The following is a 27,132-nucleotide window of genomic DNA, read 5'->3' as shown; positions in this document are numbered from 1 at the left end:
GTAAAACTCAATTTGTAAACCCCGGGGTACTGTAAGTCAGGAATGACATCCTTCACGGATGGGATCAGATCACGAATTTTGTGTACTGTATTGAACCGGACCTGGATCTTGTGTTTGTTTAGAATTTTGGAAATCTTTTTAGTAACGCCTGCTATATATGGTAGTGTGATGGTTTTCACCGGAGTATCAAGTGGTTGTTTCTGTATGGAGGGAGAAACAGCTTGGCGGATGGTACGGTCAGAGTATCCATTCCTTTTGAGGGCCAGGTGTACATGTTTTAATTCACGGGTCAGGTGGTGTTGGTCCGAAATGCAATGAGCTCTTAAAAATTCCCTTTTCACACCATCAATAGGTAAACTCCCCCTCCGCGCCAACCGGCATGTGCACCCGCATGTACACCACCTCTACGCCGTTCATCATGCTAAGTCGGCCAATCAAATGCAAATTTTTATGCTAATTCCTTTGTCAAGGCACCTTGTTTCCTCGCACACAGCTTAAAGGTCGCGGTCTGAGCGTGGCTGTGTTTCACTCCAGCGCTGTCCTCGAGACAGCCTGGTCCCTTCACCTGATGAAGGCCACTTGTGTTGTGGCCGAAACGTCGTGATTTTTGTTGTTTTATTTTTTACCTACGTGACTTTACTGAATAGAACCAAAGAGAATAGCAGTCATAGCTAGTCAATATAAAAAAATTAGGAGTAAAAAATGTCCACAAAGGAGGAGACATTATACTGAGAAGAGCAGATAGCCAAGGACCGAGCCACGTGGAACACCATATAATTGGGACTTCTGAACAGAAGGCAGTCCTTGCTTGCAAAAATAGGGCTCACTTTTAGAGGGGAAGCAGAAGCAATGGGGAAGTGTGAGAGATGCCTGCGTAGCCATGCCGATTCAATAGGATGGAGTGGTGTGTGGTATCCAAAGCAGCCCAAAAGTCAAGAACTAGAAGCAGCTTCCATAATTTAAGAGAGGTGGTCATTCACCCTCAATAGGGAAACAGTTTCAACGAAATGGCCTTGGTGGAATCCAGATTGTACCAAGTCATGGAGACCAAGGCAGCTGATGGGTTTGCTGCCATGGCCAAACATATTGGGCTTGACACTTGAAAGAGAGCTTCATAGCTCATTATATTCTTCCAGCTCAAATAAAATGCCTGTGTCTGAAGAGGTGAGAGAAAATCACCATGTTTAAGTCATTTGCAAGGAAAGGGAGGTGTAGGATAGGACAGAAATTCAGGAATGTTGGGGTACAGTGTGGATGCAATGTTTTGATACTGACACACATTTCCATTATCCATCCATCCTTTCCTCCAAATTTCTGATCCCTTGTACATACCCTGCTATGGAATGGAATATGAATGTCCTCCTCCTGAGAGGGATGTTGTTATGCAAGAGTGGTGCAGTTTGCGAATATCAAATGACAGTTCATATCAGTTCAAAGCAATTCCTTCACTTAAACTTGCCAGAGACATGCGAATGGTTACGTGAAGTTTAGCATCACTCACGAGAAGCTGCTCCAGGGATGGCTTTACCCGCAGTTGTGCTCAGATCGACACCCATCACGTTGAGCTGCTGCTCATGCTGTGATATCCACTGACCCAAGAGAGGGATCTCGGATCTCAGTGGCACCAGCACATCTTTAAGGAATCTCATGCACACTTCTTCTCCATTGTTGAGCACCAGGTCAACCAGGTCCCGTGTTCGTGCCATGGGGTTATTCTCACTTTTGAGGGATGCATATACACTGTCCAGGACTATCCCTGTTTGATAGGAATAGTCAAGCACTTCTGAAGACTTCGCCTGGAGGTATTTCTGCAGATTCACTTTGTTGGTTTTAATGCTCTCACATGCAGAAACTTTTGATGCCATCACGACAAATGCATCGAGTCACCTGAAGAAAATGAAAACAAACCATGTGTCACCTGTAAGCATAGTCGTGTAATTTTAGACAGGTACGGGAAAGAATAATAATTATAAAAATAAAATGTTGCTACTAAAATCTGAGAGGTCTCGGTTAGGTACAATTGTGACTTTAGGTATTTGATTGTGAATACATTGAGTTATTTAAATTGTAATGAAAGCTTAAAAATTGTCATTGGAATATATAGAAATACATACAATTGCATCGAAACACTTTAGGCATCTCAAAACACTCTTCAGTGCAAGCATTTGAACATTCACATGAACACAACACTACGATAAAGAAAAGTAAAATGTAAACCTAATTCAAAACACCACACAGGTTTAGCAGATTAAGCAGCTGCGTGACACCACGTGCTCACTGCCTCGACCATCGTGATGCCACGCAGACGGCAAATTGCGTTGTAATGTGCAATGATCGGGATAGCGTCACCTCTAGTTGAGTGACGATTAGAGGGTGGGAGCCAGGTTTGATCTTGGGTAGTCCCTATGTAGTGGGCACTCCCATGCTCTCAATGTATGGGTAGAGGGTGCTCTGAGGTTGTCTAGCAGTGGTATGACGTCACATACCGCGCTCCCAGCAGCGGCTGGCGGGGCCATTTGTGAGGGGGCCGGGGGAGCCGACGGAGGGAGCCGATGGAGCCAGGAGGCCGACGGGGCGGGGGAGCCGGGGGGGGGGGGGCGACGGAGCCGGGGGGAGGGGGGGGCGACAGCGCGGGCAGAGGGAGCCGACACTGACTTTCTCATACATCATACACTGACTCATTCACACCATGCACTGACTCACTCACACATCATGCACTGACTCACTCACACATCATGCACTGACTCGCTCACACATCATGCACTGACTCGCTCATCATGCGCTTACTCACTCACACATCATACACTCGAACAACCACTGACCCATTCACTCATCATACACAGGTTCACTCATCGTGTGCTGGCTCACTCGCACATCATACACTCACTCTGCCGCTGACTCGCTCACACATCATACACTGACTCACTCATCATGCGCTGGCTCACACATCATGTACTCACTCAACCTAATACTGACTCGATCATCATACGCTGACTCGCACATCATACGTTGACTCGCACATCATACACTCACGCTGCTGCTGACTCACTCACACATCATACACTGGGAGTGTCGTGCTGCCAGCTATGGCTGCAGGTTTTGTCGTACATGTTATGTTTATCGTTTGTTAATTTTAAAATCACAGTTCCTATGATTACTGCTGTTACATTGTTTTTGTAGCTTTATTTTGGTCTGGTTGTGGTTCAATAGTTTTCTGCAATGTAGATTCATATTTTGTTTGTTGCGTTTGCACCCGACTTAAGAGCCGCATGGCTCACAGGGCTATACCTAATAAATTAAACTTGAATACGCTTCACAGAAATGAGTAAACATGACCTTTTGTGGAGGTAGTGTGTTTGTGTGGGGAAGCCAAAACTTAAAGTACACACATGAGGCAACGTCAATGTTACTGTAATGTTCATTATGTTAAATAAATCACTTATACAGGACAGCAGTGTTCCAGGTGTCTGTGCAACCACCTTCCTATGCCTTTGAATCTCCACTTGCACTGTCTCTTAGGAATTCTTCAAAATTAGCGGCACGTTACATCATCATCAGCAGCCATTGTCTCTCTACCGCTGGATGAACGCCTCCCTATATTTGTTTAACGTGAGAAATTGATGAAGAAAATTCTTAATTTAACATTTTTTATTAGTATCAATAATAACGAAGCATCTGGTCAGTGAGTATGCACCACGTGCATTTACAACAGCATGCAGAGCATGAGACTATAACGAGTTTTGTACATCATGTTTGTAAACCCAAGTAATCCATTCTTTAGTATGAGATATTTATACATTTAACTCTTTGTGTATTGAGCTGTGTGTATTGCATTGCTGCAAACTAAATATCTATACTGTACATATACAGGCCGGTCTGACTTAACCAGCGTTCTTTCTACAAGAAGGTGCTATAACAAGCAATATTAATTTATCCCTGGGGTGTCACTATATACGTATGATTTTATGAGTAGTCAAATAGTACGAGGAGATAATGCAATAGGGAGAAGGGGGTGAGGGCGTGGGCTTAGTCGCTTTTTCTCTCATACAGCACACATCTCCACAGGAAATGAAAAAAATAACACCTGGCAAATGGACATACATTGATGTTTACGCCCAAGGCGCAACAACTCTATTGGTTTCACTATCGTGCAGCTCCACGCTACACACAGCAGACGCGTGCTCCCTACAGAGGATAAACTGTCGAGCGTCTTCTACGCCGACAGAACGAGCTTCAACACAAACATCCCCCATGTAGCTCCACAGACTGGTGGGTCAAGTGCTGTTAGTGAGCCCCTTTGAAGACCTGCACGCAAAGTGGGGTAGAAATGGCCAGCACCACACCTGGCCACGTTTGTCTCATAGGTTATACTGATTACCCATTGTACCAGGCACTCATTTAATGCAGACACAACCTAGAGGACCCAAAACCAGTGTAGATATCACGTGCTATTGATAACTGTGGCTGAGTTTGTTGTGCAGCATGGCTCGCCACAAACACACATAGGCGATGTACACAAACATACAAGATACAAATGAGAAAAATCTCCCATATCGTTTTTTACATTATTGGGATTAGTTCTGCTAGCGAGCACCTAAGAAGGCCAGTACGACACATGAAGGGGTGGATACATAAACACAATAACAATAAAAGCCATTCGCCACTCAAAATTGGTGACGTCAAAAAAGTGTTTGTGCCAGGCTAAGTGCACATTGAGGTCATGTGGACTGTCGAAGGCTCATGGGCAGTAGGTTACAGGATAGATAAAGGTGTCATGGGTTGAGTGACAGGGATGACTGGCAGATCTACCACCTGTGCTCCCTACTGTTCCACCTTGCTGCATTTTACTCATTCTGCACTCCGCTCGTTGTTGTGAGCATCACTCCTCCGCCCTCCGTTATTGCTGGAGGCGGACATCCTTCACAAAACTCCTCCAGAGACGCTGATCTTGAAACCACTGGTCGAGCTGTTGGCAAGCCCAAACAGCTCCACCATCCTTCTGTTACACTGCAGTCAAACTCTTGCCTATAGCGATAAGCCCCTTATATCTGGACAAACAGAAGCTGTTTGGGTACACAGTGACTGGGCATTTGGGCTACATGACCCAGCCAATGCTGCCTCACCTGCCTTAGTATCTCACTGATGGGCATTTGTCCAGATCATTCAAGGATCTAAGCTGCTCACATAATCTAGTTTGTTAAGCCCACGGTGGATCGTAGACAACTTGAATATGCAAAACCAGTGTGGATGTTCCTTTAAAAGGGATCCAAATTTCTCAAATGTAGAGAAGGGAGGGGATATCTGGCTGAGAAGACCCAGAGCTTTACATGGAGCGACAGGCAATGTAGCATTCACAGTGTGTTACGCAGCTGAGATAATTATGTTCAACCGATTCGGAGCATGACCTCTGCTGCCAAACTGGAGCTAGTCACATGCACCCTTTCCAGGTATGGAAAATTGTTCTGCTCTGTCCAAAACTGCCCCACTGCTCATGGGGAGTGGAGGGATGGGAGAATACGATGACAGAATACCCAGGCAGGTGCTTTGTTTTATGTGGGGATGAACGTAAACCCCATTTCTTAGTAGTACTCTCGAAGTTCAACAAAAGCTTCTCCAGCTCATACTGGATATAATTCTTATGGTGGGGATGGTTGTAATGTGGAGGTGGGCAGTGGTAATGCACGCTCCTGTCTAATGAGGAACCAACAGTTTGGGACAATTTCAAGATTATGTAAACAACGCCGCCAAGACCAGCCCAACAACCTGTTGCAATATTGGAAATGAATGGATTAGTGATTAAACGTGGTGTTTAATTGAAAAACGAACGTAAAAACTGCTACAAGGGCCTAAGAAGGCAATGCAAAACTCAGATCTGGCATGAACAGAGGGGGCCTGATGGAAAAGCTGCAGCAGTTGAATAATAACTCTCAGTCAAATAAAGGATGACTTTGCAAACTTCAGTCAGCTCAGGGGAGCCTACTTTAATATTTCCTGCGCAATTACAAATGCCAGTGGCAAGCTCCTCAGCAGTTGAAGGCGGAAACTAGCATGCTAGAAGTAATTATGCTCCCAAATGCAGAATCGCTCTTCGTCATATCCCTTTGAAGAGCTCATGCAAGCCACAGCAACCAAAGACCCTACACCTTCTGCATTGAGCCATTTGAGTATAAAGTGAGAGGTACCCTAAGAAAAATGAAAGAAATCACTAGTATCCAACACTTGCAATATCAGAGCAGAAATGCTGACACCCAGAGGCTCAACTATCATCACATGGGTGAGTAAGATCTTTTAACACACGTGGAGGGCAGGCTTGAAACCAGCTTTCAATGATGCAGCCTTTTTGGTTGGACTGCAGGCAGTCTTACTCGTGCCGTGTCAGTCATAGAAGTTGTTGGACCATACTTATATTTGCCTCAAGCAAGTCTTGACGAACAAAGTGGGGTATAATCTGCTGAGTAGTGTAGTGGAGGCTGTGAAATGAGAAATAATCAATTAGAGTGCCTTTAAAAAGAGCCTCTGTCAAGGTGATGTGCACATCAGTGAGATACAATCATCATTGGGAACAAGGAGGTGTACATTCAGCCTACATTTCTAAAGAGAGAACATAAAGTGATGATCACAGGAGAAATCTGTGGATGGTAAGTGACAGGCCCAAATAATTGCATCAAAAGAAAAGGGAATGAGTGACCTCCGAATGAGTAAAGGTTGATTAGAAGTTCCAACAGGAAGCCTTGGTTGCTGGGCGGAGAATGAGTGAAGGGGAGTAAAGCGAGATGGTAGGGACGATATAGGAGAACATTGGGAGGGGAATAAGATGATGGGAGAGGCAAGCAGGAGCGTGTCCATGGTGGAACTTGAAGACAGCAAAGGGGATATTGTGCTTGATGCAGAAATTAATCGGATACCAGTGGAGGGATCAAACACGATCACAGCTTTACCAATTAAAAACCAGGCAACAGAAACAAACATGAGTACAGTATTACCAAAAACAAGACTGTCACACTATATAAAGTCCCACTAATTTCATGGATCGTTATTAAACAAAGGTGTCGCTTTAATCGACATTGTGAACTCGGGATGTTACGGGACAATGAGTCCCATAGGCAACGCCACGGGCTGAAGGGCACAGTGAGGGCTATCACTCCCTCGACTGACTGTGCGCGAGTAACAGACTTCAGCCTCTATTGACGATCTCTGTGAACAGGGAGGTGGAAGCCAATAGAGTTCATGTCAACAACAAAAACCGTGACCTTTAAAGAGACAATGCTCCTGTTAAAGTACGATTGACAGTACATTACCATTTTTACATGCTTCAGAGTACTATACCCATTTTAGAAGCAGCGTTGCTTTGTAGATTGATTTTGTTACTGATGGAGATAGTAAAAAAAGCATGTGGCAAGATGAGACGTTCATTCGAATCCGTATTCTCAATGTCCTAGCCCCTTGGCATAGCCCCTAGGCTCAAGCACAAGACACTGATACTATTTTACTCAACACCCACCTCTATAACCCCCCTAATCGCTCCCCCTCAATCCCGCTATCTCCCCCTCCCCCCATCGCGATGTTATTTATCTTCCAAAAAAACTTCTTCGATAACACCGCTTTGAAATGAAATGTTTATAGTAAGAGACGATTCAGGCAATGGCCCTTTTGTCACAGCACTTCAGTCTCCTCGACTTGTGACATCGGCACAACCCATGAGGAGGCCGCATTTGTTGCACTCCAAGATGGCTTGGTGAACGCCCCTCCCCTCCACTACCCCGACTTTTCCTTGCCGTTTGTCCTTGATACAGATGCTAGTAACACTGGCATTGGAGCTGTTCTGTCTCTAGTTGTCAATGGCATCGAGAGTGTTATCGCATAAGGAAGCAGAGTGCTGTCTCCGGCTGAACAGCGGTACTGTGTCACACGCTGATAACTGTTAGCTATCGTGTTTTTCTTGCAACAGTATCTTCCATATTTGTATGGGAGAGACTTTGAGGTGCGCTCGGACCACGCGGCGCTGCAGTACGCGCTGCAGGTTGACCAGCCATCTGGCGAACTTTCACGCTGGTTGGAGGTCCTCCGTGACTACTCTTTTCAGGTTACCTATCGCAAAGGCTCCCATCACACGAACGCGGACGCCCTCTCGCGATTACCCACGAACGAGAGTTGCGCAAGTTTTTCGGGCTCCGGTCGCTGTAAGCCGCGCAACGAACACTCGCCCCCTACCCTTACGGCATCGGCCGAGGTTGTAACATCTGAGGGAGCTGGGGATCCAGTGGCGCGTGATGCTGTCATTGGATTGGACCACGAAGAATGGGGGCGCCTCCAGGTTGAGGACGCTTCCCTGCTTAAATTGCGATGCGGAGTCAGAGAGACTGATGGGGGCGAGGATCGATGGGGTGTCGCCTCTTTCATTCTCAGAGGTGGATTGCTCATGCATTGGGACGGAGAGATGCGATGTTCCAACATTGTTGTGCCCACCGCCCTGCGGGGTAAGGTCATTTGGGCGGTGCACGAGCGTCTGTTGCACTTGGGTGTGCATAAACTAGCATTGGCCACACGTAAGTCGGATTTCTTCTGGGCTGGCATGGCTGAGGATGCTGCTAAGCCGCTCGTGGGAATAAATATTTTCTGGTGGGAGTCGAGTATTTCTCATGATGGCCTGTGGCCTGGCCGCTTCCCAAACAGTTGGCGGCAAAGATCACTGAGGCATTCCTCAATGGCTATGTAATTGTAGTGGCATGGTTGAACATGATCGCCACTAATCATAGCCGGCAGTACTAGCTTGTGTCAGTAGGGAGTAGAGGGGAGGCTGAACCTGCTGGATTAATGATGACGGGCCGTTGGCCAAGGCAATCCCTGGGGGAGCATCGTGACCAACGGTCAGGACCCCAGATCCCGGGAAGGGGGCTGGGGAGATGATGTCATTCTCCAGACCCTCGGAGACGGTCCTAGAAGGAAGGCGTGGCCAGGGGCGGAGTGAGCCAGGAGCCTATATATAAGTCAGGTCCCTGAGCGGTCCCAGCAGTTGTTGTCCGGCCGAAGACTGAAGAGCATCCTGGAGCCCTGAAGAGTAGAGCCCAATGGGCAGAGCCGAACCCCTGGCTAGGGTCGGCTCGAGCTTGTACCAGTGAAAGCTCCAGCTGATAACCAGTGAAGACTCAAGCGAAGACTCAAGCCCCAGCAGTATAGATGTCGTGATAGCCAGTGAGAGGCAAGCTAGTCTGGAAGGACTACCTCCATAGAGTATCGGGTGAAAGGGGCCATTACCCCATTGTGTAATAACCTGTTAATGTTATAATAAATGTGTTGCCTCAGAGTAAGCTTCCTCCAGTTTATTACCCACTACATAATGGACAAGAGTGCTCCCGAACGTCTTCTGAACAATCAGGGCAAAACATTTTCTTCAAAATTATTGCAAGAGGTGTGCGTTAGTTGTGAACCAAGAAAGTACGCATGTCACCGCACAATCCGCAGATGGATGGCATGGTTGAGGTGGCTGCACAGAACTCTGACCTCCATGTTGAGTCATCAGGTCAGCGAGAACACGACCCCCAGATTCATGTTCAGTTACAAGCCGCACCCAACAAGGCTAAATCTTAAATCTCTGACTCCGTGTGCTGTACCCTTCAAAAGCTTTCAGAAGTGCGGGAGACTTCCAGGGTAAATTCTGATTCGTGCCGATTGGCCAATGAATGGCTGAGGGGCTTCCGTACTTCAAAAACATGAATGGGCACCTGGGGACAGAGCTTGGTTGCACTGTCCACAGGTACCGGTGGGTACATCGCCCAAATTGCTCAAACCCTGGAGAGGGCTGGTTGATGTGATTCGGGTCATTCGACCGCAGTGTGTCCAGATCCGCTTGGGGCGGCGGAGTTGATTTGTACACTCCTCTTGCCCTAAGCCCTTTATTGCTCCCTGTGAGTTTGTTCCATCTCCACACTGTGGGCGCCGAGGGACAGATGTGTCCGGCGAGCTGGCATGTGTGCACGTTGAGGTTGGTCCTCAGCGGAGTCGTGTGCTTCCTCCCTCAGGTGCCGCGCGCCTGATGTCCCCCGAGCCGCCGCCTGCGCTGTCTTCACTTGATTCGAGAGAGGAGAACCCGTCGACCCGGCCTACTGCTCTTCGTGAGGAGCCGGATTCGACTGGACAGTTGCATATTCCCCCTGGGACCTCCAGGGAGAGTGAGCCCACCTCCACTGGAGGCCCAGCCACGAGGACTCGCTCAAAAACTCTTCGGATTTTGTGACACCCATGCACACACACTCCCACACCATCAGTTGCTTGTCACACTCAGTAGGCCATATCGGTTATTGGCTGAACCTAGCCTTTGTTGTGCTTATGGGTATTGTTACACGGTGAGAATGGGAGTTGTTGGTGATGGAGGGGATTCCGTGCATTCGCGTTTTATATTTTCTCGTGTTGTTCTGTACATTTGCAGCTAGTGTATATATTGTATAGGTGGGCTTGGTTATTTATATGCTATTTGTTATTGTTATTGAGGCACACATAGCGTTTAGTCACTTTTATTCGCTTTTTTCACCTTATTCACTTAAGCAACCATTGGAAAGATGTTCTAAATCATACCAAACATTAAACTAATTTTCAATGGTATTTATCCAAATAGTGATATACCAAACTTTCATAGAAGCTTATTTCACTTCACACCTACATTTGTAAACTCCTCCCCCGCCCCGTGCCGGTCCTCTACGTTCCAATTCACACCCCCTCCCCCCCTCCGTGCCGGTCCTCTTGTGCGTTACGGTCATTTTATGCTAATTCCTTTGTCAAAGCATTTTGTTTCCTCCCACACAGCTTAAAAGGACGCGACCTGGGATGGACTGTCTTCACTCCAACGCTGTCCTCATGACAGTACGGTCCCCTTCACCTGATGAAGGCCACTTGTGTTGTGGAAGAAACGTCATGATTTTTGTTGTTTTATTTTTTACCTACGTGACTTTACCGAATAGAACCAAAGAGTATGGATCCTTGCAGTCACGAAAGCTTCAAATCTAGAACTTATTCACTTGGTTAGTTTTAAGAGGGAGTTGACAGCCAGGACGGCTGAATGCTACGAATGGGGGGGGGGGGGGGGTAATGTAGTGACATCGGGAATGCCACTGTGTAGTGCCGGCCTGAGAGGCACGGCGTGCGATGTAATTACATCACCGACACCCCATATATGTGGGTGTAGTACCAGCCCTAGTGGGGCTTGGTGAGCGCTGAGTCATGGCGCTGAGTGGCACCACGTGTGGCGTGCAGTGCTGTTCTCTATAGGAGGGGTGTGAAAGTGTCAACCATGAATGAGGTTAATGTGGGCCATTGCACTCTGGTTGACCCTGGAAGGTACATGACGGGTAAAGTCTACACAGGGGCCCCAAGTTGGGGCTAGTGGGTAGTCACGTATCAGGGCGAGATCTTGCAATAGGAATCGAGAAGGTAGTCGTGGCCAAGGGCAGAGCCGGCCACGACTGGTGAGCATATAAACCGGGTCCCCAGAGGGACCGGGGTTCAGCTTTGCTGTTGTCTTCTGAAAGATCTACATTCAACGTCCGTGAAGAGTCACCAACACATGGGCAGGACTCAAGCTGGAGTCCTGCTCATTGTAGCTATCCCAGAGTGTTAGCGCAGATAGCCTGGTGGTCCACCACCATAGGTTGTTATCTGGTAAAAGGGAAGTTACCCCTTCGTGTTGGTATAAATAAATTTGTTGCCTCCAAAGAGTATGTCTGCGACTCAATTGAACCGACTACACAATGGTGCAAAGGTCAGTAAAGTGACCGAGGCCACCAGGGGCTGTACCAGTATACCACATCAGATTAACAAGGGGCTCAGTGGTGGCAACAAGTTATCCCCTTCGCCTGGAATGCAGGAGGTCGTGGGTTCGATTCCAACCCCGACGCCTGGATATTTGGAGTTTGCATATTCTCCCCGTGGTGGCGTGGGTTTTTCTCTGGATCCTCGAGTTTTTTTCCCTCCACATTTAGAAATATGCGTTTACAGTATTTGGCTGCTACAAATTTCCACGTGATAAGCCACTTCGTTGAGCTACGATTTGTGGCCAGGTTGCTTTTGAAAAACAGCTATATAGCTCAGTGGACCTTACTTGGTACAATAAAATAAAAATCTGCCGATTCCTGGAGTTATACTATAGGAAGGCCTGGGTACCCAAGGGACCAGGTTACAGCATCTGTCAGTTCAATGAAAAATCTAATAGCTTAGTGAACTTTGCCTGGTTCATAAAATATTTTGTTAGTGTTTAACCTCACGTGACAAACAATAAATCCAACAAACACACCCAGTGCTGAAATGCACTGAAAAACAGTAAATGTACCAGAATGAAGCAGTACACATCTTGTCAAGTTGTATTTATGCAACAAAGAAAACTAAAGAAAAATAACCAAATCCACATTAGATGTGGATGTGATCATAAAGTAAAGCACTTCTGGATAATGGGCACCCTATGCCCTGTCGGTCGTGTTGATTTTTTACCATATTTCACCACGCTGACTAGTGCGGGTTGGTGAAGCGAGGGGGGCAGAACTGATTCATTTGTCACTCGCCTCTGGATTTAGTCCATGGGTGTGTAGTGATGTGCGCTAAACACTGTGCAATTGGACGACCCCACATGCCCTGGGCACCCTTTCGCATGAGATATTCAAACTCAATCTATTTTGCAGGTGAAATATTTCTGAAATAAAAATGCAATGAAGGAAAAACAGAGAAACTGCCATGACACGGTGCACAGGTGTGAATTAATATATTATAATAATCAGTCACACGACTGACCATACAAGGCAAGCACACCATGGTGGTGTTTCCCAGCGCCTATCTCGTGACTCGGTATGGGAATCGCTGCGGCGGTGTCCGCTTGTGCAGCTCCATGCGACCCACAGCAGACGCGCGCTCCCTACAGAGGATCCACGGTCGTGCGTCGTCTACACCTACAGCACGAGCTCCAACACAAACATCCCCCATGGAGCTCCACAGACTGGTGGGGCAAGTGCTGTTATTGAGCTCCTATGAAGGCTGGCATAGTACACGAAATGGTAAGTGGTCAGAACCACGCCGGACCGCCTTTGTCTCCCCAATGTGTGATGTTTACACACCGCCCCAGATACTAATTTGCGTTACACACACATTTACCTCCCTACCCCCCACCGCACACACACTCACACACTACACCGTTTTCCACACACACACATTTAAGCACCAATCAAAAATCCCCCGTGTATCCTACACAGGTGGTTTATATTCTGGACCACACCACCCACCGTCCCCCATGCACCACGAACTCCCCACACTCACCCACGCTGTGAAGTGTCGAGTCGCCCCGCGTCTCTCGCCCCTGACGTGGCCCAGTTCCCCGTGTAGCCTCCTCTCCCCTGCTCTCAGCCTCTGGCCCTGACGCAGCAGAAAGGAGAGGGGTGGAGGGGTGACGGGAGGAGTGAAAGGAGCGTTGAGGGGAGGGTTGGGGGGAGGATCGGTGGGAGGGGTGGGAGGGGTGGGGTGGGTGGGGTGGGGTGGGTGGGTGGGTGAGGTGGGGATGGGTGGGGATGGGTGGGGATGGGTGGGTGGGGTGGGTGGGGTGGGTGGGGTGCCCCTTGCTTTCTTCCGCCCCTCCCCCCACCTCTACTACTTATTTTAAGCCTCTGTCTGTTCATCCCTCCGGCCCCTTTTTTCTTGCTTCTCTGTCCGTCTTTCCTCTTCTTACCTCTTGTGTCCCTGTATATGTATTTCTGCTATCTTATACCTCGTATTTGTTCACTCTGTCTATGCTGGTATGTTCAACCCAGAGGATGAACACGAAATTTAGCACTCTTCTGAAATTCGTGGTCTGCCAGGCAGGTGTCTAACTGTGTCGTTGGCCGACTGGTTTTGCATCACGTAAATTTTTCTTAGGTTTTTTGAATTCTCGTCTCTCATCTTCTTGTTGTATTTACCTCCGTGCAGTTTAACGCTCTCTATGTGTTGCGCTGATGTCACCCTATGTGCTATTTGTTTTTACACCTGATGAAGATCGCTTGTGTTGCGGTCGAAACGTCGTGATTGATTTATTTTAATATAATTTTATGGTATTTCTACATACGTGACTTTACCGAAAAAACCAATGAGTTAATCAATGGTTCTCTGTGTGAGTGAGTCTATGTGTCTCCATGTGAGTGAGCCTATGGCTCTGTGTCAGTGAGACTTTGGCTCTCTGTGTGAGTGTACTCTGTGAGTGAGTCTATGGCTCTCTGTGGGAGTAAGTGGGTCTCTAAGGCCACAACCATCTTGCCCCCTGCCCAGTGCGTCCACCTGGTTGAGCTGCAGGAGTCTATTGTCCACCGCTCCAGACCGCACAGATATCCGACGTCCACCTCCAGCACAGACACCAGCAGATTCTTAAACCTGGTTGTGGAAGTAAGGACACGAGAGGGGTAATAGTCAACCACCATTACCACCATCAATACCACCATTACAACCACCAAAATCACCGCTATCGTTAACACCACCATCAATATCACCACCTCCACCACAACGATCACTATCAAAATCACAATACTCTTTGGTTCTTTAGGTAAAGTCACGTAGGTAGAAAAAAATAATAGATCACGACGTTTCGATCGCAAAACAAGCAACCATCATCAGGTGAAAAAATATAGCGAGAAAGCTGCTGAAACACAAAGTTATATTGGCTTGAGATAAGCTCAGCCCAAGGGTAAGTGGGCGGGGCTAGAGGTAGAATTTGCATGTAAATACAACATCACATCGTGGAAAAGGAAAGAGAGACACAGACACCGAGAGACATCCACACACAGAGAGAGGCACACACAAAGAGACACACGAGAGACGCATATAGAGAAAAACACACCGGCAGAGAGAGACACCCACACAGACAGATGCAGAGAGAGATAGACACAGAGGGAATTACATAATTGCCCATGAATTACTATGGTGTGACAATGCCAATTACCAATGTCAAAGGGAACATCAATGAATGGTAAATGTGGGGTAATATCCCCAGAAGAGCATGTAGACTACATTAAAAAATAAAATAATCAATCAATATAATATCACATATGGGTTCAGTTTAAAGTTTACTTATGACAAATAATACTGAAATAATTGTGCTCCATAGATTATCTTAATGGTCAAGTTACATAACCATCACGGAATCACTTAAGCTGACCATTTAAAAAGACATTAATTGCAAGATGTTGAGCAAAGGAAATTGTTTGGAAGTTCATCTCACACTAAGTACATGTTACTATAAATCTAAATCTGCATAGTTCTCGATCAGCAAAGTCGCAAACATGTTTTACCACAAGCAAGGAGTTCGGTGTAAAGCTGTTAAGCAAATTAACCACTGCACACGGTTGTAAAGCTCTCTGCCTCAAAGACAGCACTCTACCAAGTGTCGCGACGCAGCTGCGGATGCCGCATGACAATAGGCGGAGTGAGTGAATCTAAGTAGACACTGACCGTGTCAAAGGGGATCCCATGTCTAGAGTATTTGTGGCTGGTGCTACACATTTCTAACGTGATTAGCCATTTAGCTGATCTATCATTTGTGGAAAGGTCGCTTCTGGAAAACAGCCACATAGCTCAGTGGGTCTCACCTGGTAAAATAAAAATAGTTTATAGAGTTCGTTCTGCCTCAACGCGTGTTTTCATAACGCCATTTGGATATGGCACGATGGATGTAATAGGGAACACGTTTTATAACGCAGATGCTAAATGGATATAACGCGATTGAGTCAACAGAACCACGTCGCGCGAGTAGGAATGTGCGGTTGTACGGCTGCCTGGGCACAGCGTCACACGAGGCATTGGGATGCTGCTGGATGCTTCCTGATGCTCCCCACGCGCCTCAGTCTTTGTTCAGCCGACACACGCATCTCACGCTGTTATCACGGACTGTGCTTTACCCTGTATTAGTCATTGTAACGAGGGAGTTTACACAACGCGGTGTTATTCAGCAACGCAACTGCCGCGTTATAGAACACTGCAGTAAATATTGTCGCGGTGTGGAAGGAGCAATGAACGTCATCTTGTGGCATGGAAAGGCATCGCAGCCCTAGCGAGCAGCCAGAGACAAAGCCTGCACGCACGGCAAAGTTGTGATTGACCCGGGGACTATTAGCAAGTGACACGTATGGACTAATGGTTACTCTAAATGACGATGTTGACGATGGTTATAACGTGCTACAAATATGCAAAACGCACATCGCATTAGCTCTGACAAATAGCGGACTTTTTTAAAGTTATCGTTTACAATGGTTAATTTGTATATCATGCCAAGTGAGTAATTTGCGTGTGGACCCTGACAGCGGCACTCAATGTCCAACTCTTGCGAATGCTCTCAGGGGATCTTTACCGTGCGCTGCGTTCACTCACTCAGCCCCAATCTCCCTGTCGTGAACTCACCACTCACCCACTCACTCACCTCACCCTTCAACTCACTCACCCTCCTCACCTATTAATTCTCCTCATTAACTCACTCACCCTGCAATCCCCCCCCCTCCATCACCCGGCACTCACCGCCTGTCCGTGACCACCTCTCCCGTGCCTACAACCACAAACACCACCACCACCTCTCCCGTGCCTACAACCACAAACACCACCACCACCTCTCCCGTGCCTACAACCACAAACACCACCACCACCTCTCCCGTGCCTACAACCACAAACACCACCACCTCTCCCGTGCCTACAACCACAAACACCACCACCACCTCTCCCGTGCCTACAAACACAAACACCACCACCTCTCCCGTGCCTACAACCACAAACACCACCACCACCACCTCCTGCTGCTGCTGCTGTCGCGGTCTCCGCGTGGCGCCGCGGGTCCAGGGGGAGGCCTCGCGGCCCAAGAGCGGCGCCACGGCTCCCCCCCTCCCGCTCCTGGCCCCTCCCCCTCGTCCCTCCTGGCCCCTCCCCCTCGTCCTTCCTGGCCCCTCCCCCTCGTCCCTCCTGGCCCCTCCCCCTCGTCAATCCTCCTCCCGTTCGCGACGTGGAGTGAACTCAGCCCCGCCCCCTCCCGCCCCCACCGCCCCCCCCCCTGCGCGGCCCCGCTGCCCATTGCAAGAATGGCGGGAAGCGGTCGCGGGGCCTACCGCGCGCCGCCTCTCGCGTGATTGGCTCGCTTCGCGTCACGTGGGGAAGGCGGAAGAAGAGTATGGGGGAGGAGCTGCGCGGTAAGGGGCGGGGCTGTGGAGTCACGTGGTGGGCAATGATTGCCAATAAGTGGGCAGGGATGGCTGTACGTCACATCCGGTGATATAGGACACGCCCCTTCGTGACGTGCCTCACACTTCCTTCCGTCCCGCGTGCCGTCAACACGAGCTCAGCATGGCGCTGTTGACCGTTGGCGTTCCGCTCTTGGCCATGCTTGGGATGGAGATCTTCATTTATCTTCGTTTTAAGTTTTCCATCTCATACTTTTACCGCGAGACCACGACGCTGCAAACGGAGAGGATGGGCCTGCAGAATGTGGAGCTCTGTCAGAAGAACAAGACCATGGAAGTGGAGAAAGATGGTAAGCTACCATTTTCTTTGGTTCTTTCGGTAAAGTCACGTAGAATGAGAATAAAATAATAGATTGATAAAATAAAATAACACAATAATATTCTCACGACGTTTCGGCCACAATACAAGCGGCCTTCATCAGGTGAAGGGGACGAGACTGTCTCGAGGACAGCGCTGGAGTGAGAAAGCCACGCTGAGATCGCGATCTTTAAGCTGTGTGAGAAGAAACAAAGCGCCTTGACAAAGGAATTAACATAATTTAGCATTGAAATGGCTGAGTGATTAGCTTGTGACTGGTCACAGAAAAGGCTATGTTAAAGTTAAAGCATACACATCCGCAAAGGCACCCCTTGACAAAGGAATTAGCATAGAATTTAGCATTGAAATAGCTGAGTGATTAGCTTGTAACTGGTCACAGAAATAGCTATGTTAAAGTCAGAGCATATACATTCACCGAGTCACCTAGTACAAATCAAACAGGAGAATTTAGCATTGAAATAACTAGGTGAATTTAGCATTGATATAACTGAGTGATTAGCTTGTGACTGGTCACAGAAATGGCTATGTTGAAGTTAAGGCCTACACATCTGAGCTATTCACAGTAACTGGGTATACAATATATAATGAATACTATATACTGAACCAATAAAAAACACAAAAATTTAAATTACCTCAATGTTATCAATAAACTCTATATTCTCCAATCAGCTAAGCTACCAACAATAAGTCGTTATATATCACAATGCTATATGGCGAAAAATGGGTGGATTCTTACCCTCAACTTTAGCACCACGGATAGCTACGGGTCCCGTTCAGACGGACGAGTTCATCGATGGTCGGAACAGAGGAGGGGGAGAGAGACAGCTGCGAGGCGCTGTTATACTCCATGTTGTAAACCATACCATTAACCACGGTTAAGCTATCCGTGTTGCTAAAGTTGAGGGTAAGAATCCACCCATTTTTCGCCATATAGCATTGTGATATATAACGACTTATTGTTGGTAGCTTAGCTGATTGGAGAATATAGAGTTTATTGATAACATTGAGGTAATTTATATTTTAGTATTTTTTTTGGTTCATGATATAGTATTCATTATATATTGTATTGTATACCCAGTTACAGTGAATAGCTCGGATGTGTAGGCCTTAACTTCAACAGCCATTTCTGTGACCAGTCACAAGCTAATCACTCAGTTATTTCAATGCTAAATTCGCCTAGTTCAATGCTAAATTCTCCTGTTTGATTTGTACTAGGTGCCTCGGTGAATGTATATGCTCTGACTTTAACATAGCTATTTCTGTGACCAGTTACAAGCTAATCATTCAGCTATTTCAATGCTAAATTCTATGCTAATTCCTTTGTCAAGTAGTGCCTCTGCGGATGTGTATACTTTAACTTAGCTATTTCAATGCTAAATTCTATGCTAATTCCTTTGTAAAGGGGTGCCTTTGCGGATGTGTATGCTTTAACTTTAATATAGCCTTTTCTGTGACCAGTCACAAGCTAATCACTCAGCCATTTCAATGCTAAATTAAATGCTAATTCCTTTGTCAGGCGCTTTGTTTCTTCTCACACAGCTTAAAGGTCGTGATCTCAGCGTGGCTTTCTCACTCCAGCGCTGTCCTCCAGACAGTCTCGTCCCCTTCACCTGATGAAGGCCGCTTGTGTTGTGGCCGAAACGTCGTGAGAATATTATTGTGTTATTTTATTTTATCAATTTATTATTTTATTCTCATTCTACGTGACTTTACCGAAAGAACCAAAGAAGATGGATCCTTGCAGTCACGAAAACTTTAAATCGAAATTTAAGCTACCATTCTTAGATGTTGTGTTTGAGAGGAGACCTGATGGCTCATTGGGGCATTCTGTCTACAGGAAACCCACCCACACAGATTCCTACTTGAAACCTGATTCCCACCACCACCCAGCCCAAAAGAATTCTCTCATCAAAACTTCATACCATAGGGCTCATTGCATTTCGGACCAACACCACCTGACCAGTGAATTAAAACATGTACACCTGGCCCTCAAAAGGAATGGTTACTCTGACCGTACCATCCGCCAAGCTGTTTCTCCCTCCATACAGAAACAACCACTTGATACTCCGGCCAAAACCATCACACTACCATATATAGCAGGCGTTACTAAAAAGATTTCCAAAATTCTAAACAAACACAAGATCCAGGTCCGGTTCAATACAGTACACAAAATTCGTGATCTGATCCCATCCGTGAAGGATGGCATTCCTGACTTACAGTACCCCGGGGTTTACAAATTGAGTTGTACCTGCGGTGATTGCTATATCGGGGAGACAAAGCGACATGTCTCTGACCGAATTCGCGAGCACAAATCAGATTTGAAACACAGCAAAACGAATTCTTTGCTGATCACTGTTACAACCATGTGGGTGATCACGATATAATTTTCTCCGATACCAAGGTTCTTTGCAAACCCACGGGTTTTTATCAGAGATTTGTTCACGAGGCAATTCAGATCTACAAACACAGACACAATTTCAACCGAGAAGTTGGTTTCAAATTAAGCAACCATTGGAAAGATGTTCTAAATCGAACTAAACATAAACTCATTTCTGTGGTACAGTATATTTTTCAAGTAGTGGTACCCCAAACTTTCGCAGCTCTCAGCTCCCCCCCCTCCCGCTCCTGGCCCCTCCCCCTCGTCCCTCCTGGCCCCTCCCCCTCGTCCCTCCTGGCCCCTCCCCCTCGTCCCTCCTCCCGACTCGCGACGTGGAGTGAACTCGCCCCCGCGCCCCGCGCCCCACCCTGAGCGGCCCCGCCGCCCATTGCAAGAATGGCGGGAAGCGGACGCGGGGCCGACCGCGCGCCGCCTCTCGCGTGATTGGCTCGCGTCACGTGGGGAAGGCGGAAGAAGAGTATGGGGGAGGAGCTGTGTGGTTAGGGGCAGGGCCGTGGAGTCACGTGGTGGGCAATGATTGACAATAAGTGGGCAGAGATGGCTGTTACGTCATAGTGTACGTCACATCCGGTAATGACGTCACGATAAATAACACGCCCCTTCGTGACGTGTCTCACACTTGCTTCTGTCCTGCGTGCCGTCAACTCGAACTGAGCATGGTGCTGCTGATCGTTGGCGTTCTGGTCTTGGCCATGCTTGGGATGGGGATCTTCATATATCTTCTTTTTACGCTTTCCATTTCAGACTTTGACCATGAGACCACGACGCTGTCTACAGAGAGGATGGGCCTGCAGAATGTGGAGCTCTGTCAGAAGAGCAAGATGCTCCGTCTGGAGCTACAGCATCAGCTGGAGGAGTTCATGGAGAACCGAGAGACTCTCCAGAGAGAGATCAGGAGCCTGGTTCAACAGCTTAAAGAGCGCCAGTTGGAGCTGGAGCCCACGAGAGTGCCTTGCAGGGAGAGCAAGTCTCTGCATGCAGATTTTCTCCGAGACTGCAATGCAGCACAGCGGCAAATGTCGCTGCGCTGTGAAAACGAAGATCTCCGGAGGTCGCTGCACGCCCACCTGAGGAAGTTGAACTTCCTGAATCCGCAGAGAGGGCAGGAACAGTTTAGGCTGCGCGGGAAGCTGGTGCGTCACGAGGACATGTGGCATGGGGAAAAGAGGCTGCAAGAAGAGAACCTGCATCTCCGTAGCCAGCTGAAAGAGCTAATATGGACCGTGTCTCAAATGTACAATGATGCCACCACCACCGAGGCCACTTCCACCGCCGCTGCCACAGCTTCCACCACCGCAACCGTTTCCACCACCACTTCTGCCACCACCACCAAGCCCAAGAAGATGAAGAGATTTAGCCATTGGTTCCGAAAATTGCTGAAGCGCAAGTCGGCCATTTAAAAATATTGGGGAAATTGTGAAAATGACACCACCCTAATTAAAACATTACTCAGAAAGACAAACATACCCCATAGAACATCAACAAAGTCATATATAAGACAAAATATCGTACATTTGCATGCAACACTCTAATAAATACTGTATTGTGAGCAAAACATAAAGTTACTTAAATGGAAAAAAAATCTGTTATTGTCACTTACCTTTAGTCCGGATGCCGGTCTGCTTGTCGGGAGGGGGCGTAATGAGTCCCTGCACACACGGGGGCGGTGGGAGGGGGGTGAACGTCCATACACACACACAACAGCGACAATCATCCGCTGTATAGCCTTACCAGAATGTTGGGGCAAGCGCCTATGAAGCTCTGAATGGCACACGGGGTGAATGGCCAGCACCCTGCCCGGCTGCCTCTCTTTATCTCTCCATACACGAGACTCACAGGCGTACATGCGTCCGTGCACACACGCACAACAACAACGCAACAACCGTCGTTCACCCCTAAGTGGCGGTGACATCACCACAGCACTTGTGCCATGCTCGGTGCATTTTGAGGCCACGTGAAGTGTCGAAGGCTGGCTGGCAGGAGGTCATGTAACAGACGCAGGTGCCATGGATTGACTTAGGAAGATGATGGGCAGATGCAACAGCCGTGCTCCCCACTGTGCCAACTTTATTTGTGTCAGTTGTTTGGCGCTCTGCTCGTTGTTTTGAGCCTCGCTCCTCTGCCCTATGCTGTTGCTGGAGGGCAACTGCCTCCACTTCCCCAGCAGCACCTTTCATGAACCTCCTCCACAGAAGCCGATCATGACACTGCTGATACCAGTCATCAATAAGTCCAATCAGCTCCACATCCTTCTGCACCACATCAGTCCATCTCTTCTCTACCCCGTACCACGCCCATTTAGCACCATCTATCCAGCCAAATTGAAGCTGCTTGGGGATGCCGTGACTGCATACGGACTGCATGACACAACGCAGCCTCGCTTGCTGGAGGAGCCCACAGATGGGCATTTGTCCAGATATTCTAGGAATCTGTGAGCTTACAAAGTCCAGTCTGGTTAAACCCTGAATAGATCGTGGGCAAGCTAACCTTAATGTTCCTTTCGAGAGAGATAAGGAAGGGTATAACTGTGGCCGAGAAGACATGAAGATTTTTATGGAGTGACATGCCAGGTAGCTTCCACACTGTTGAGCAGTTGATGAAAATATAATGCTCGAATTATTTTAAATGAGACCTCGGCTCCCAAAACGGACTTGATCATCAGCACACTGCCCACTCCACTCTCTCCTCAGGTGCCCCAAATACATGAGGAATTGAGGAAGGGAGCATTTTTATGATGTAAAATACCCAGGGAGGTGATTTGTTTTCGTGGGGCTGATGGTAACGGCCCATATTTTAGTAGCATGCTTCATGTTTAGCTGTAGTGTCTCCAACTTCTCCTTAGAGTGGGCAGTAATCACCAGATCATCCGCATTCATAATATGGTTTAACAATAGAGAGCCATACCATGACCGGCTCAGGCATCGATCAGCCTCCCATTATATCTATACCAGATAAATTCTACTGGTACATCCATGGAAATCGTCTCAAACTACGTAGTCAAAGAAAATGTTCAGTCGTGTAGGGGGCAGAGGACATCCATGTCGCACATTACTCACACATTCTATCATCCCTTAGCTCCATTACGTCGATTTTTCATGAGACAGCAGTTGTCTTTCTATTGTTTATATATGCTTTATCGAAAGAAGAAAATAGTATGTTTGCTTTAATTACTGTAACTCTGTGTTTTATTTAGCTTTGGTAATTTGGGTGATCCAGGTCTCTCTTGCAAATGAGACTCATCCTGGTCGCTTTAGTTCTCGCCTTGTTCAACTCAATAAACTGGTACTCACTCCATTATGAACTCACCCACTTCCTTAAATCTATGACTCACGTAAATACTCCCTCTCTCTCCTCATGAGTCATATATTTACCTGATCACACAATCACCCGATCATTTACTGTGTCAACCTCACTCACGCACTTTTTCATGCTCTCAAGAATGACCCACCCATTCTATCACTACATAAATCATCATCCCCTTCCCTCATTGACCCACTGGTAAAATTAAAATACTCGACAGCAACAACACGTGAGATTATACTCAGGCTTACACTCACATGTGTAAAGAAGCTCCTTTGCAGGTTCCATTTGATAGATGATTTATTTCACGATGATGTATTTACAACGCAAGAGTACGACTCACACGAACCTTCCCCCGTACAGTAACCTGTACCTGTTTCAACCCATCTCCACTGCCCCCACTATAAACTTTGCCATCCAAGAGAAGTGAAGTAGAAGACAATAGAGTCTGCTGAGAGAATCTACCGGGGAAAACTGCTGAAAGTTACCAGGGCGTGGCCGTGCGGGTATATGGGGTGATGCCTTGGGGACTGAAGAACAACTGCAGGTGGACGACATCGGGGCCGACTGTTGGAAATCAACATGGTGGAAACCATCAAGAAAGACTGTTCGAGATTAATCTACTCTATTAGAAACCACCGGGACTGCAGATAGTCATAGCCTTGTGCAACGTGTGAGTCGCACTCTCACCTTGTAAATATGTTATCGTCGGGAATAAATCATCTAGAAAATGAAACCTGCGAAGGAGCTGCTTTACACATGTAAGAATGCAGGACATGCTTTATCAGCAGGCCGTTGTTTTTGTCTACAACAGACCTATGCACACGATCTTGAAAATGGCATTTGATTGGGATTGTCACCTTCAACCCATTCTGAAATCGTCCAACTACCAAAACCCTTGTCTGCATTATACCTAAAACTTGACCAACGTGGCAATGTTATTTTCTCATTTTATTGACAGTAAACAAAAAACATGGCATAGTTTTTTTAATTTCCCTGTTAACTTGTACATACGAGTGGAACGGTGTCACAATGGTTTGTGCATTGCACTATGAATCAGGCCACTTGAGTTTGATTCTCGGTTATAGTTAACATCAAACAAACTGGCCATGAGCCTTTTCGTTATCAACCCACGTTGAGAAGCATGATGGCGTATGGTGAAACAATCTCCATGACTGATCCAGTATGGGAAGACTTCACCCATGACAATGGTTATACATTTATTATTGTTTTTGTTTATTACCACCAAAGGAGTAACTTCAGACCTGTTAGCCAGCCTATATATACTCATAGATAAACTTTCGCCTAAACACCACCATTGGGATGAAGCTGACTTGGTATCTTCCATACTCTTTGGTTCTTTCGGTAAAGTCACGTAGGTATAAAATAAAATAAATCACGACGTTTTGGGTGCAACACAAGCGTCCGTCATGAGATGGCAAAGCATGATCTGCTGTTGAGGCAGAATGTTTAAAAGAGTTTGAAATGGGTGTAGCCCAAGGGCCATAAATAAGTGGGCGGGGCCAGTGATGTTAATGTGAGAAATTAGCATGTAAATGTAAGAACGGAGAGTGGCCTCCTCGTAGAGGGCATCAAAGTGGCCATGTTAATGTGAGAGATTAGCATGTTAAAGTAATATCGAAGAGTGGTGGAATCCAAAGGCATGAGAGTGCAATCAAAAGGACATGTAAGCATGAGAGATCTAAGAGAGAGGCATAGAGAGAGACACAAAGAGTCGGAAATAACAGCTGACATAGGCAGGTAGGATGGAAATATCAGAATCATAAAGAAGGTACACCACTCTGTGCTATCGTCTCCACCAAAGAGTATGAATCCCTGCATTCATGAAAGCTTTAATTTAAGATTATTCCAGCAAACTTTACCGTCTTCTACCTCGAACCTTCCCTCGTACGGTACCATGCACCTGTTTCCACCCATCTCCACTGACACCACTATAACTTTTGCCATGTACAGTACCCTACATCACCCTCTTCTGCCCATAAAAATATCTGTCCCGGCTAAAACTCTAATTTAACAGGTCCCTGCAGGGTGGGCTGGTAGGAACATTGGAATTTTGCGCAATTTTATTTTTACACCCCAATAGCACGAGATTTCACTTCGTTAAAGTATTGAAAGGGGACGGACGGACGCATTAATCTATTGCAAGCTGGTACACTCATCTATTGCAGGCTGGTACACTCAGTTTACAACTTCGTTCCTACCAGTAATAGGGAACTCTATGTGGGAATCAATGGGATCGCACACGGGATTCAGTGATGTGGGCATGGAGTACAAAACATTTAACCTCTGGGTTAATGCTTAACATAGGCGCTTGAATCAAGGGGGGGAAGGCATTACAACCCAACTTGACCATTCAGTATCATCACCAAACTCTTACGTGGGCTGCCCTATTGAAGGTGTACATTCTTAGGCAAACAATACGCAACATCATTAGCCCTACATTTACAACAAGCCATCAATATGTACTGTAGGTGTGGTCGAGCAGCACATTCGACCCGGTGACACTCCTTCTCGGCACCTCTCTACATTAGTCCGTCGGCCTCCCTCATCGTGGCCATCTTCATTCCGGTCGATCCTGAGAGGAGAGTGCGGGGGCACTATTTCTGTGAGGAGGATGCTCCCCTCCCTGGCATTCATCACGACGCCCCTGGACACGGCTTTGTGAGCCTGAACGATCCCTTGTGACGTCAGTTCTCTATATGGTTTAGGGCGACTCGGATTAACCACCCATCTCTGGCGTCCCATTTGGATGCGAACACTTTGCGGGCAGAGGATTTTAACAATTCCACTGCGCTTTGCCAAGGATGGTGTAGTTTGGCGGATTTTCTAACCCGGACCTCAGGACAGTGTAACCAGGCCCGATCACCCTGTTCAAAGGGTACAGGCGTCTCCGTTCTTTTCCGCAACCGTTTGTTTGCTATTTGCGATCTGCCTGACTCTGCTATCGCGGCTTCACGAGCTTCACAGAGCTTTTTTAGTGGCAGTCTGAGGGAGGCTGGTGACGACACAACTTTAGCAGAGAAAGCCACCAGTTGGTCCTCAATAGGTGGCTCAGGGTCTCTCCCATACATCAAAAAGAAGGGGAAGAGCCCGGCCGATGCATGTGGCACTCTACAATATGCCCCTAGGACCCCTGGGATGTGCAAGTCCCAGTCCATCTGATCACCATTTACAACATGGCACAACATTGCGGACAGCGTGCGGTTAAGCCTATCTACTTGTCCATCACACTGCAGGTGGTATGGTGGCGTTCGAATTTTTCTTAGTGCCCACGATATTACAAACCTCTCGCAACAGGTTAGTAGAAAAATTCTGACCCTGGCCTGCTAGACGTTTCTCAGTGGGGCCCTTATCCAATACATAGCCATGGAGAAAGGCTTCTGCTATTATTGCAGCCGTTTGGTCATGTATCGGCCATGCAACGAGCCAGTGTGTGCAATACTCCATCCCCTCGAGCAAATATTTATTTTATCCTTGCTGTTTTAGGAAATGCACCCAGGATATCCAACGCTACTAGTTCGTTTACCCTCACCACTGCGATCGACTGCAGTGGAGCCTGTATAGGATGGGGAGCAGGTTTCCTTTTTGCACACTCCTGACAATGATTACCCGCTCGCGTACATCTTTTGACATCACTGGCCAAAAATATCGAGCCTGCAGTGTGAGCAATGTGTTTCGGTGGCCCAAGTGGATTTGTTGTTTGGCGTGCACTTCTAGTAGCAACTGTTTTTGCAAGGGTTTTTGCACCACTAGGCAACAACGCTGCATCTTCATGTCCCACCTCATCAGGAGTCCTCGCCATGGGATGAATGGCTCCCCATTTTGACCAGTTTGAGCACATTCAGCTGCCTGTGCAGCCAATGACTGTATAATTT

General features: G+C 47.3%; 2 protein-coding genes across 4 annotated transcripts in view; one reads left to right on the top strand and one right to left on the bottom strand.

Moving 5' to 3' along the window:
• Positions 1-13,311, bottom strand: part of LOC142922555 (NACHT, LRR and PYD domains-containing protein 3-like) — a 31,947-nt gene extending 18,636 nt beyond the window's left edge. For 2 of the 3 annotated variants that reach the window (XM_076063340.1, XM_076063339.1), the window contains exon 1: positions 1,502-1,887. Coding sequence is in view for 1 of the 3 variants with exons in the window: in XM_076063339.1 (XP_075919454.1) it covers positions 1,502-1,865 (364 nt within the window). In the remaining 2 variants the exon portion in view is untranslated. Of the gene's footprint in view, positions 1-1,501; positions 1,888-13,293 lie in introns of those variants that run through there. The other variant, XR_012940159.1, reaches the window with a different exon arrangement.
• Positions 13,312-17,255: 3,944 nt separating this feature from the next.
• On the top strand, positions 17,256-23,230 carry LOC142922554 (uncharacterized). Its single transcript, XM_076063338.1, has 2 exons — positions 17,256-17,509; positions 20,681-23,230. Exons 1-2 carry the CDS (start codon positions 17,323-17,325, stop codon positions 21,334-21,336), a joined length of 843 nt encoding a protein of 280 aa, XP_075919453.1. The 5' UTR covers positions 17,256-17,322; the 3' UTR covers positions 21,337-23,230.
• The last annotated feature ends 3,902 nt before the right edge of the window (positions 23,231-27,132 follow it).

Source organism: Petromyzon marinus, unplaced genomic scaffold (genome assembly GCF_048934315.1).
Source record: "Petromyzon marinus isolate PM22_M1 ecotype Great Lakes invasive population unplaced genomic scaffold, UKy_Petmar_22M1.pri1.0 PM_Scaffold_100, whole genome shotgun sequence".
Lineage (NCBI taxonomy): Eukaryota > Metazoa > Chordata > Hyperoartia > Petromyzontiformes > Petromyzontidae > Petromyzon > Petromyzon marinus.
Note: the sequence above shows the minus strand (reverse complement) of the source record. Positions and strands in the feature narration are given on the sequence as shown.